Raw genomic sequence first — 12,315 nt, 5'->3', positions numbered from 1 at the left:
CAAGCATTGGAACAAACGTTAGTAGGATTTTGAATTGGAGATCCTGGAAACTCTTTTTTATCGACCACTGATGTTCAATGCAGTTGTATTTCATCCCAAAGGTGTTGCATGGGGTTGAGGTCAGGTTTACACAAACATGTGGAAAGGAGTGTCCTTATACAAGATTCCACACAACCATCATTTATCTCTAGGTTGGTAAAAGCCGCTCGAGGCAGGATCAAAAGAGTAATGTAATCCTTCTAACGACAATATGTCCAGGGATTTTGTTGTTGCTGTAGATTTGACCGTGTGTCGTCCTGCTCTTTTTTTTAAATCTCTCTCCCAGGCGCCGAAGGAGACTCTCGCCAAGTCGGTTCTGGCCGAGCTGCCTCAGCAGGTCACCCAGTATTTCAAACAGCGGAACGTGCCGCCCATCAACCCGGCACCGGAGTGAGACAAGCCCGCGAGGATGAGGACGAGAAGAAGCCCATGCGCCGCGCGGTCGCTCAACAAAACCTCTTAAAGTGTGTATGTCAGCTGTGAACAAAAGTGAGTTGTGGACCAAAAAACAAAACATCCCTGCCTTTATATTTTAGATAAAAAAAGATAGCTTGGTCAGTATCCAGTGTGAATCCATCAGAAGTGATGTTCCCTTGTTTCCAGCTCAGATCTATAATGTGTAAAGGATCCTGCGAGTCTAAAGTGAGGGCAGGTGTCTCCACGTGATAATATGAATATGCACAGTAAGACACAAGCCTTTTGTTTTTTAGGGGGGGGGGGGAATATCTGGATTCATCAGGATGTAGTTTGTTTTTTTTTGCATGTGTGTTTTGTGCCTGATACCATGTGATACATACAACTATCTGGTGTAAAGTCCTTTCTAAGCTAAACGGTTATCAGTGGTCGAATCCTCCTCCCTGTTGTTGTTAAGGATCCTCTTTCAGGTAGCAGGTCATGTTGGAAGTTGGGTTTATTATGTGCGGGAGGAGTACTCACAGATTGAGCCTGAACACAGCACAGTTTCTTCAACTGCAGGGGGAACGGTCTGGAGGCGGGTTTAAAAGCTTCACTGTGTTAATCTGAATGAAGAGGACAGGGTCAGTGTCGGCGGCTGTAGCAGTGACACAGGACAGATGTGAGATACCCAGCAAACTCATCTGGCTTGTGAAATATGGGGCCATTATGCTCGCTTTTTGCAAAAAAATATCCTTGTATTTGCTTCCTCCCCCGCATGTTGTCAACATCTACTCTACTGTTTACAAGCGTACGCCGACGATCGCATGATTTTTATTTCAAATTATGTCCGAGATTTTTGTAAATATTTTATTGAGATTGCGTGGAAAGTGTGACATGTCAGAAGTTTAATGAGCGGAAGTGGAGGAGGACGTTTTCTGATATGCATGTACAGTATAATCGAATGTATATTTATATGATGCCGTTTAATGTGCTGACGAGCCAATGTTTTTAAATGTACTTTTTATGCAGTGCTGAATAGTGTACTTGAAAAAAAAACGCTACCACGTGTATTACTGTGCATCTTTGTAATAAATGTGATATTCATTTCATAAAAGTCGCATCCGTGCCTACACTCAGGTTAATAAACCGGAGGAAGTATCCCATCTGCGGATGGAAGCCAATTAAACGACAAGAGCTGCAACAGTTTAACCATTAGTAATCGATTACTAAATTAATCGCCAACTATTTTGATAATCGATTAATCACTTCAAGTAGTTTTTATGAAAAAAAAGGTCAAAATTCTCTGATTTCAGCTTCTTAAAGGTGAATATTTTCTGGTTTCTTTGCTCCTCTATGACAGTGAACTAAATATCTTTGGTGTGGACAAAACAAAAAATCATCTTGGGATTTGGGAAACACTATCTTCATTTTTCAAAATTTTATGACATTTTATGGAGCAAACAACTAAACGCAAACGAGAAAATAATTACCAAATTAATGGAACAATAATGGTTCGTTGCAGCCCTCAAAAAAGACCACAGGCAGATGCAACACAAATGTATATAGAGAAATGAGATCGTGGGTGGTGACAAAAAAACAATCACACCAGATCTTTGTTTAACGCCACGAGTCAACTTAGACTTTTTTTTTTATGTTGCTTTATCTTGTATTGAAGAGATTGTGAATTACAGCTGCATGTTACCAGTTGAACACACTTAATTCGATTTACACGAAATGCAGCATCAGTGACGTAAAAGAGAAATAAAACAATTCCTACAAAAACCAGCACATCCTCTAAAACCTTGGGGGGAGTTTGTTGATTTGTGCTTGGTGTGGCTCAAAGCTCAAATCCTGAATTGATGTATTTTTAAAAAATCATTTGTTGTCATAGCAACTCTTGATTCACAGCTACACCAGAGATACCGAACTGCCAGACTCAGATAAAAACCTAAATGTTTGTTACTGGACGTGAACGCCAGATAAAAAAAAAATATCTTCAGAGGCAGAGAGACACGACGGAGACATTTTATCAGTCATGACAAACCCAAACAACGGGGGGGTTTATAGTGCCACCGACTGCCACGCTATGTTTTTCTATCTCAATCACAAAACTGAGCTCGGCTCCACATGCACCATTCTCCTGCCAAGGTTTTTAATGAGCACTCAACACACATCCCAGAAAACCAATTACCTGAATTAGTTTTGATCTAGCACAATTTTACACATTACATTTTTTTCCTGGCCCACAGGTCTGTCTCTGAGCTACATTTCAGATCCCTTAACCCCCTAAAACAAACTTGTCTTCATCTTTCAAACCTTTTAAAAATAATGTTTAAAGAAATGGGTTCACATGGTGCATTTTAATAAATTACAATAAAATCAATAGTTTCTACTTTATTTTTCCCTTGTATCCAGATTTGATCTAGACATAGTTTGAACTGGTTCACACTGTTATCTGGTGTTACTTTGTCTCTGCGGTGTCCACACTGAGGTTATCTCTCAACCTGGACCCGCTCCCATTGTAAAGTTCTGTGTTTGCAGTCATAATTACAGCTTCCTTCTTTAAAGGTGTAGTAGGGTATTAAAAAAACACCCATCAACCTCAGCATATGGAAACCGAAAGAGAAAAAATAACTTACTCCCAAGTTTTTTGGATCAATCCATCCTCAATGTGTCTTGGGTTCATTTACACCTGAACAGTACCTATAGGCGTAAATTAGGTCTTTAGATATTACTGGGGGGGGGGGGGGGGGACTGCTTCTTAAAGGAAAACACTGAGAATAAATTGTCAGAGGTGAAAACAAGCCTCACTGCAGCAGCGGCGGTGACATTTTCTCCACACTGTCATTATATGCACCGAGAATTCCACCAATTTTCACACTTCACTGTGTGTTTACGTTGCCTCGGGACAGTGCTACTTGATAAAATGTGGGGGAAAAAATAGCATGAACCCATTTACGGCGCCAAAGGGAGGTGTGTGACGTGACGTCAGATCAATCACCTCAAAGATATATGTTATTTGACTTAATCTCTTGTTTGGGGTTGAGGACTGCTAATCTCTTAAGGAATATGCCGCCAGGGCATTTTTGGGCAAAATCTTGCAGACAGTTGCCAGTTCCGTAGGGAGGAATCTCTGGAACCTTGGACCTATAATTCAGGGAAGGTATCAATCATTGGGCTGGGAATAAAGTGAAGGAGGATTTCTAAATTATAGGTGGCGCCTGAAATTTAAGAAAATCACTAACCTGCAAATTGAATGGATCTCCGTCTCGGTCACACAAGTAAAGACACAGTTTGAGGGAAAGCTCTTTATTTCTCTCTCTGCTCAGACGTTGACCAACAAGACAAAAGCTCCAAAACGCCCCGAGACAGCAGAAAACAGTCCCAACATCATTTCCAGCGCGATGACAAAAAAACAAACAAACAAAAAAAACTACTGACAAGCAAAAAACACAGCACGTCACACGAACGAACAAACACAAACATTTCGCCAAACCATTCAAACGTTTGCATTTGAACCCCATAAGGGAGAAAGAAGCGCGTCCTGCCCCTCGCGCCTCTGGCTGCCGATAGCTTAACAAAAAAAAAAGTAAAGCCAGTGTGAGTCATGTCACACAGTCTAAAAAGCAGCCTCTTCCTCGCTCCACAGCTGTCAATCACTGTTCCCCCTCAGCCAATAGCACAACTTGCAGTCGCTGTGGCTCGGGTTGGGAGGGGTGTGTGTGGGGCGGGTAGGGGCGGGATGTCGTCGGGAGGGGGGTAGGCAGTGCGGGATTGGATGCTCGGCTTAAACTGCGTGAGATGTGATTAGGGGGAAAGGAAGGGCGGAGGTGTCATGTTTGAGAGCCACAATAGGGGAAAAAAACAAACACACAAATAGATACACAGATTTAGTTCAGGATAAATTAAAATTTGTTTGAATTGTTAAATTGTTTGTTAGGACTTAAAATGACTAGGCTGAACTTTGTCTGGCGACAAAGAGCAACAGTTCAACTCACAGCTGTGAAAACAACAGGAATACTGGAAATGTCTGCTGTGTGTGTGTGTGTGTGTTTGTGTGTGTGTGTGTGTTTGCAGCTATGATGCTGATTAATTTATGATACTGTGTGTGTGTTCTAAGAGTTATTAGCTAGCTAACTTCTACTGTATTCAGCCAGTAAAAGTTACAATTAGCTAGCTAGCAATAGCAGCTGTGTCGATTTCAGCTAGGTAGCTGCTAGCTAAACGGCGTGGTAGGAGATGCTAATAGCTAACCACTTTTCTTTTGAAAGAAATTAACAGTTGTTTTCCCTCGGTTTGTTTTTATTCTCTTTCTTTTCTCTTCTGGGACCCAGACTTCACGTTTTCTCGAGGGAACACAACGTCAGACGAAGTCACCGGTCAGTAGATCAGCTGACAGATTCTCATGCCGAGTCGTGACGGGCGGACTAAACCTTTTTGCGCCTTTTGTAAGGCGGTGAGAGGGAGAACCTCAGACAAACTCTCTTCGAAATACATAGTTCAGTCTCTCAACCAAAGTATTCCGCCAATTTTTAATTTATGTGATGACACTAATTACTTAGAAAACACTAGTTCCAGGGTTTTCCAGCCCCACCTTTGGGTCCTGGGTAGTCTGTCCCCTTATTCCCCCCCAGTGCTACGCCCCTGGTTGCCAGTATATGACTCTAACATGATATGCACTTGTAGCCTCTGCTTTCTGTGTGTGTGTGTTCCTGTATAACATTGTGTATATGTATGACCTTTACTCTGTCTGTGTGTGTGTGGGTGTGTGTGTGTGTGTGTGTGTGTGTGTGTGTGTGTGTGTGTGTGTGTGTGTGTGTGTGTGCATTTCTTGTGTGAGGTTACCTCTTCTGACTGTTTGCAAACCAAACTACAGGCAGGTAAACATGAGTCAAAGGTTGTGTGTGTGTGTGTGTGTGTGTGTGTGTGTGTTGTTGTGTCTATCTGTAAGCCTTGCTGAGCCGGGGGTACGGCACCATGAATGCGTCCACGCTACCTTCGCTGTCCGAGCTGCTTTCCGAGTCGCTGCTGCCGGAGTAGACCCAGAGTCCCGGTAGAACGCCGACGCACACGGCCGCCGACGGCAGGTGCAGCACGCCTTGACCGGAGCCCGGGGGGGCCGACGGCACCTTCTCCTTCAGGTCGGGGACAGCGTGTCGATCACCAGCTCCCCCTGCTCCTCCTCCTCCTGCTCCCGCCTCCTGCTCTGAACAGCACAACACTCTTGTCAGATTCAGAGATTGAACATGGCAAACGGGCTCTTTTGCAAGAGGTCAGGATGAAAGGTTGGCGGGGAGAAAAGCATAAACTAAATGGAAAGTGAGTGAACAAGTGAGTCTCTGCATGTGGAAGAAAAACACACTCTCCGGCTGTGTGCAGCACACAGCTGAATATTGTACATTGTGTGAGAGGTGTACAACTCCATTTCTATCCACCTCAACGGCCCCCCTCGCATTAGTCCTCAGGCTGCAGCGCACCTGTATGTCTGTCTCCATTTCCTGTGGCCGCCGTTGTGATCTCAACCTTCTGTTTCTTACTGCTGTCTGACGACTGGGAAGAACTGGGTGAGAGGGGGGAAAAATAGATTTTGAAGAAGATTTAAAGTTGCTGTAAATCAGGGTTTCATTAAGAAAGTAGGTCAAAAACCACCAGGCAGTAGCGTATAAAGTTGAAGATAAAGGCAATGTCACAAAAAAAGGACAGAAGGTGTGCGAACAATCGAGCATTGACAAATAGTATTAGTGGCGCTTTGGGCCCCACACAGACTAGGGGCCGGCTCTGTGCAGGTGTAACGTATCTACTACCTGCGTCTCTTGACTGCTCCAGCCAACAGGTGGGCCTGAGACAGGTGGCTGGTCCTTTGCTCCGGTCCCGAGTGTTTAGGTGCTGCCTTCTTCTCGGGCTCTCTGCGTGTTTCGACAGACGCTTGCTTCACTAGAGCGCTGTGACGGTGCAGAGTTAAGACGAATAGACCACAGTGGAGCGAGGGGAACAGAGTGGGGGGCTGTGGGCCAGGTAGAAACATACAAACCATTCGGCCGCATGCAATTCCCCAAGTAACATTTTGGCCTGGCTTCAGGCGGAGCCATTAAATCTCCTCATAGCTGGGAAGAAGAAGAAAAAAAGAAAGAAGGCACTCTGTTCTGAGAGACTAAGAAAAGCAGTCGGGCGCAGAGGCCGAGTGAAGAAAAGAGGGACGAGAGAGCGACACAGATAAAGTGGCTAAAAGAAGAAGAAGATCGGGTGAAGGACGGCGCTCAGGAGACGTGAAATAGGGTCGAGATGAAGAGAGACAGACAGACGGTGGAACATTGACACACAATGAGGTTGGAAGACAAAGGGGGCGACAGGTGGTGCACCAGGGATTCGGTATGTGCGAGATACAGATGAGCAGGTCCCGATGTTTTTGTGCCTTTAACCTGCGAGGACTCTGTGCTCACAGCGGCAGCAAATGACTCGCTTTAAATCATCACCCTAGTTACCACCCGGCCCTGTGATACAGTTTCCACGACAACCCCACTCTCTTCATCCGCAGACAAACCTGTCTGTGTCTGAGACCTGTCTGTCTGCAAAGACAAAGAGCGAGTTCACGGGGGGGGGAAATAAGCACAAAAAGCAACAGGCAACGCGACTGGACAAACTGTAACATGTGGCCGTGCAAGAATTCCGTAGGCTGTGGAACCTAACCTACGACTGTATGGATTAAAAGTGGACTTTTCTATAATACATGAATTCAGCTAATAAGATTTGTTTTCTTCATGAGGCAAATTCAAAATGAGAGCTGAGAGGGAGCTGGCAACTGACAAAAATAGCCTCTAAATAGAAATGGACAAGACAGAAATGGGGGAACAGACGGACACAGTTTGAACTAGTAACTGTATTTATGTAAATATGTCTGTCCTTCTGCATGTGTATGTGCTATCAAGTACATAAGAGTACAGGCAGCACAGTCTGGGTCTTGACGACTGACATGTTGCTGTTGGATCTTTTTAAACTCCCGAATATCAATGTCAGTATCGGCCTAAAAAAAACCCGTTAAGAGCTCGATGCATCTGTACAATTGTTTTTAAATTGACATACAAAAAACCCCATAATAAATATTAAAATATTTTTTCATTGATAGAGATGAAACAGTTCAGGTACCAATTGTGCAGTCAGGCTAACAAATTCCGACAGTAACATGCTACTGATTTGTTTGAGCAAAAAGAAAATAAACCCCCTCTCAGAAAAACTTTTATCGGGTGACACGTACACACTGCTAAACAACAAAAAATGAGCTTCAAACAGATTATATCTCAAAGAGCTGGCTACTTTCCCCTTCATATGACACTAAGACGTACGGAAGCGCTGAACTGCCACAGTAGAAATAAAAATATCTTAGGTGATTCTCGTTATTACGACATATTTTTCTCGTTATAACAGGAAAGTTTTCTCGTTAAAACGAGATCTGTGACACATTGTTTGCGTCTCAACTGGGAGAATTGGAGGCTGAGGATGTAGAGGCACGTGGAGGGACTGTGCACGTCCTTGAGAAGTCGAAACATCTGCCTTTTTCCTTAAATGTTTGGCGATACATTCTTCCAGTAGATTTCGTAGAGTCACTCCATGTGTCTCTCCATCCTCATTCCCCAGATGAGAAGTAAACAATGTGTCACAGATCTCGTTTTAACGAGGAAATGATCACGTTTGAGTGAGAAAACGTTCTCGTTATGATGAAAAACACCTAAGATATTTTTAATTCCAATGTGGCAATTCAGCGCCTCTGTAAAGACGTACCTTTTACTATTTATGGACAACAATTTTACAGCATGATGCTGCTCACACACACGCACACACAAGCACAGATTACAGTATAGGAGGTGTGTACTGTATGTAAATGTATGCATGCTGCAGTCCCAGCAGGAGCTCGACGGTGGTGGAAAAAACGCGCCTCGCTCTGCCAAGACGCATAAAGCTGCTTATCATACATGAACCAAGAGACTTCCCGTATGAGCAGCATGCATGTCAACGGGGGGGGGGGGGGGGGGGGGGGGGCATGAAAGGCTTGAAATTACCTGGAAATAGCTTCGCTGCTCAACTAAACGCTGAAACTGAGAGAATTTCCCACAATCACACTCGTCACGGTGAGTTCAGGGGCCAGTGAGCAGGACACGCGGCTCTCGTCATTACGCTTTTCCTACAGTTTACATTTAAATCCATATCCAGCTCGCACTATGCTAATACATGTTGAAATCTCTCATTGTGGCATCAACTATCTGCCTGAAAGAAAAGCCACCAATTAAAAGGGCAAGTGATTTTGCAAACAAATATTTCATAAAAAGGATATTCTGTATTCCAGCAGTTCCTGCTTCTCCTCGTCCCTGCGTTGCTTCTCCACCAGACACTGTTGCCGGGAGACCTCGTCCAGGAAGCTGGACTCATCCTCGTCCAATCCTCTCACCATGTTCCCTGTCACCATGGAAACAAACATGCTCTAAACACATGGCAGGAGGAGGGTGCATTTTCCACAAACCATCAATAATATGCTTAAAATCCACACACAAGTAACCCTTGGTGTAAAAAGAAAATCCTGAAAACTAGCTGAACGTTTGATACATTACATTTAAATGTGCATTTATGTTCACATTTTACGTCAAATAAATGTTTATTATAAAGTTCTGTGTATTTGGTTGTATTTGCATTTTTAATTGACAGTTATTTATGATAAATTGTATGGTTGAACTAAAACATCAAGCCTCAATTACATTTCTTTGTCATAAAGGTTTGATAACGACATCTTAGGAATCACTGCCAGATTTAAAAATAAATATACATATATAGGTCGATGTAATCTTATACTCCCAAATATCGATATTGGCATCGGCCCCCAAAAAATCTATATCGATCGGTCTCTACACATAACTTCTAGGTCTTTGTCTCGGTGGAGCAGTTGTTCATTCACACCTAGATGACAAAGGGAGGACAAAAGTCCCTAATGACATCGGAAAAACACAGGAACAAAAACCCACTGAATTTCAATTGCTCCTCAAACTCCTCCTGCTTCTTGTCCTTCTGCTCCTGCAGCCGCTCAAAGAGGGAGCGCGAGTCGTACGCCTCCTCTGGGGCCTCTGGAGAGAACACAAACAAACAAACGTGAGGATCTTTATTTCCGAGGTTTTTTGGGTGCATCTTGGATCTGTGCGTTGTTTTCTTACCCTCCGGGTCATCAGGTTTCCTGACCTTCTCCCACTCCTCCTGTCGTTTCTTTCTCTTCTCATCGAGCTCCGTCTCCGAAACAAACTTCCTGCTGAGGTCCACACCCGTTGCCCCTCCCCCTTCCATTACAACTTACAAACACAAACACACACGATAGTTTTGAGTATACTTACAAATAAATACGTGTGTTCTCATTAAGCCTGGAGAAAGTCTATTTCCCCTTAATAGACTAAGAGGTGAAGAGGTCAATTCAATAGCTGTGGTTTTCCTCTGGGAGCTGGAAATTTGCGGATCCAATTGAATTTTTTCTCCCAGTGTTGTTGAGCAACAGAGTAATCAATAATCTACTGTGTGATCCATTAAAACTCTGCTCGTGTCCCAGGAGCAAGAACCCCTGTGCAACCCACTGATATCGACTCAAGGACAAGGCAACTTATTAGCAGTGAGTGTCATAGTTAAAAAACAAGCGGAGACTATAATTTCCATCTGTAATTTTCCTAATGCAACCACGGCAGCAGATAAAACCAACTTCAGCATTTTGCCATCACATACATGAATGTCAACAATGTTTCTTAATACTGATCACACTATTAAATGACAATGGCAGTTTAATGCTGCACAGAGAGCTGCAACAGTTAATGGATTAGTAATCGACAACTAGTTTGATGATCGATTAATCGGTACAAGTAGTTTTTATGGGGAGAAAAAGTCAAAATTCTTTGATTTCAGCTTCTTAAATGTGAATATTTTCTGGTTTCTTTGCTCTTCTGTGAGAGTAAACGGAATATCTTTGGTGTGAGGCCAAAACAAAACATCATCTTGGGGGTTTGGGAGAAACACAATCGACATTTTTCTCCATTGTATGGACCAAACAACTAATGGATAAATCGGGAAAGTAATCGACAGATTAAACCGAATTAATTTAATTTCACTTCTTCTTGTCGGCAGGAGAAACAAAGTGCAAGATGTTGAACCATGGTCACATTCAACAAGTCACATACCCTGAGATGATCAGTCACTAAACGCGTCAAATATTTTGGGGTTAAATGAGGAAAAGTGCACCTGGACCGAGATTCACTCCATCTTTAGTCCATACTTATATTCAAGCTGTTAGTTTATGATTGTGTTACAGCTGACTGGGGCTGCAACTAAGGATTTTTTTCATAATCGATAAATCTTTTGATCATTTTCTCGATTAATCGATTAGTTGTTTGGTCCATCAAATGTCATTAAATTGCGGAAAAAATGTTGATCGTGTTTTCCCCAAACCCCGACATGATGTTTTGTTTTGTCCACACACCAAAGACTTCAGTTTACTGTCACAGGGGAGCAAAGAAACCAGGAAATATTCACATTTAAGAGAGCTGAAATCAGAGAAATTTGACTCTTTCTTTCATAAAAAACAGTTGAAATGATTAAGCGATTATCAAAATACTTTGCGATTCATTTAGTAATCGATTACTAATCGATTAACTGTTGCAGCTCCACCAAATATGTCAAATATTTAGGGTTAATTTATTGTATAATTTCAGAGGAAAGTTGAACCTGGAAAGAGATTCACTGCATCTGTAGTAAGTAGTGATATTAAAGCAGTTAGTTCATGATGGTCCTGAAAACCCAACAACTGCATGTGGGAGATATATTCTCGACTCATGTTTTTCATATTGTTGTTATTAAAAAGATGATGACTACACTTGACTCGGGCTGTGCGGGGTTTGGGCTCCCCCTGGTGGTCATCTTTAATCATCACACGCGATTATAGCTTATATCAATTTAAGCTAACTAGAGACAAACACAATGAAACTACATTAGACAATGTGCAACGAGGCGACGACCGAATCTGATTCTACTGCACGTACAGACGCTACAAGTTTGTGTCACACCTGTTCATCGTGCACATTAGCCCCTGAGGTAGGTTTAGCCCGTCGAGCTACACGACCCAACGATACAACAAGTACCCAACGCAGATATCAATGTGATAAACAGTTGTCAGCGGTTCTGTTGTTTTAGTAGTCGGTGGTCGAGAGAAACTGCGGACGCGCAGATGCCTTGTGTGCAGCCTGCAGCCTGAAGCCCCCCTCCCGGCTAACGTTAGCTCCGTTAGCATCCAAGCTAACTGTTTTCGCCGCTCGTCAGCGCGACACTATCGTGTCACGGTGGAAACTCGTTGTTTTCAGATGCACGACTGTGCGGACTGCAAGTTTAAAAGCAGGTACGAGTCATATCGTGATAATAACCCGTGGGCATTGACACTTACCTGCCGATATGATATTGCTGCTCCAGATAAATGACGTTTAGTCACCGTGAAAACGGCTCGTCGGGATTTTGCGACGCTCGACATCAGTTCCGACCTCTATGGTTCCGCATCGTTATTATTATTTTTTCGCTTTTCTTTGTTATGGATTAAAATAACTAAGATTATAAAAACATAACCATACCGTTTTTCTCTGAACGACAGAGGAGATATCACAATATCACAGTAAATATATTGGCCACATCATATCTGAAACGTTTTTATGATCCAGTTGATTTTAAAGGTGTAGTGCAGGATAGAATCTAAAGACAATAGTATTATGATTATAATTATCTTCCGTGTAATGAGTTTCTTTCCCAAACAAACTTAAACTAGCATCTTAACAGTAGATAAAATATTGTCATTTTCTTATTAAAGTTTAATAGTCAGGT

The 12,315-nt window shown here is 42.8% G+C and overlaps 2 protein-coding genes across 3 annotated transcripts in view; one reads left to right on the top strand and one right to left on the bottom strand.

Moving 5' to 3' along the window:
* The window catches only part of cpne2 (copine II), a 30,848-nt gene extending 29,296 nt beyond the window's left edge, over positions 1-1,552 (top strand). The window contains exon 16 of the mRNA XM_035642137.2: positions 326-1,552. Within this exon, the coding sequence (XP_035498030.2) occupies positions 326-433 (108 nt within the window). The 3' untranslated portion in view covers positions 434-1,552. The remainder of the gene's footprint in view (positions 1-325) is intronic.
* A 2,176-nt stretch (positions 1,553-3,728) lies between these two features.
* On the bottom strand, positions 3,729-12,009 carry psme3ip1 (proteasome activator subunit 3 interacting protein 1). Of its 2 annotated transcripts, XM_035642150.2 has the most exons (8): positions 11,888-12,009; positions 9,630-9,761; positions 9,444-9,542; positions 8,762-8,883; positions 6,240-6,379; positions 5,913-5,995; positions 5,432-5,641; positions 3,729-4,227 (listed from the first exon to the last, which is right to left on the bottom strand). In XM_035642150.2, the coding sequence occupies exons 2-8, from the start codon at positions 9,754-9,756 to the stop codon at positions 4,223-4,225; spliced, it is 786 nt and encodes a 261-aa protein (XP_035498043.1). In that variant the 5' UTR covers positions 9,757-9,761; positions 11,888-12,009; the 3' UTR covers positions 3,729-4,222. The 2 variants fall into 2 exon arrangements, with proteins under 2 accessions (XP_035498043.1, XP_035498042.1); XM_035642149.2 differs by lacking the exon at positions 3,729-4,227 and having other exon boundaries at positions 4,234-5,641.
* Between the last annotated feature and the right edge of the window lie 306 nt (positions 12,010-12,315).

This window comes from Scophthalmus maximus, chromosome 7, assembly GCF_022379125.1.
Source record: "Scophthalmus maximus strain ysfricsl-2021 chromosome 7, ASM2237912v1, whole genome shotgun sequence".
Classification (NCBI taxonomy): Eukaryota; Metazoa; Chordata; class Actinopteri; order Pleuronectiformes; family Scophthalmidae; genus Scophthalmus; species Scophthalmus maximus.
This window is presented reverse-complemented; position numbering and strand designations above follow the sequence as displayed.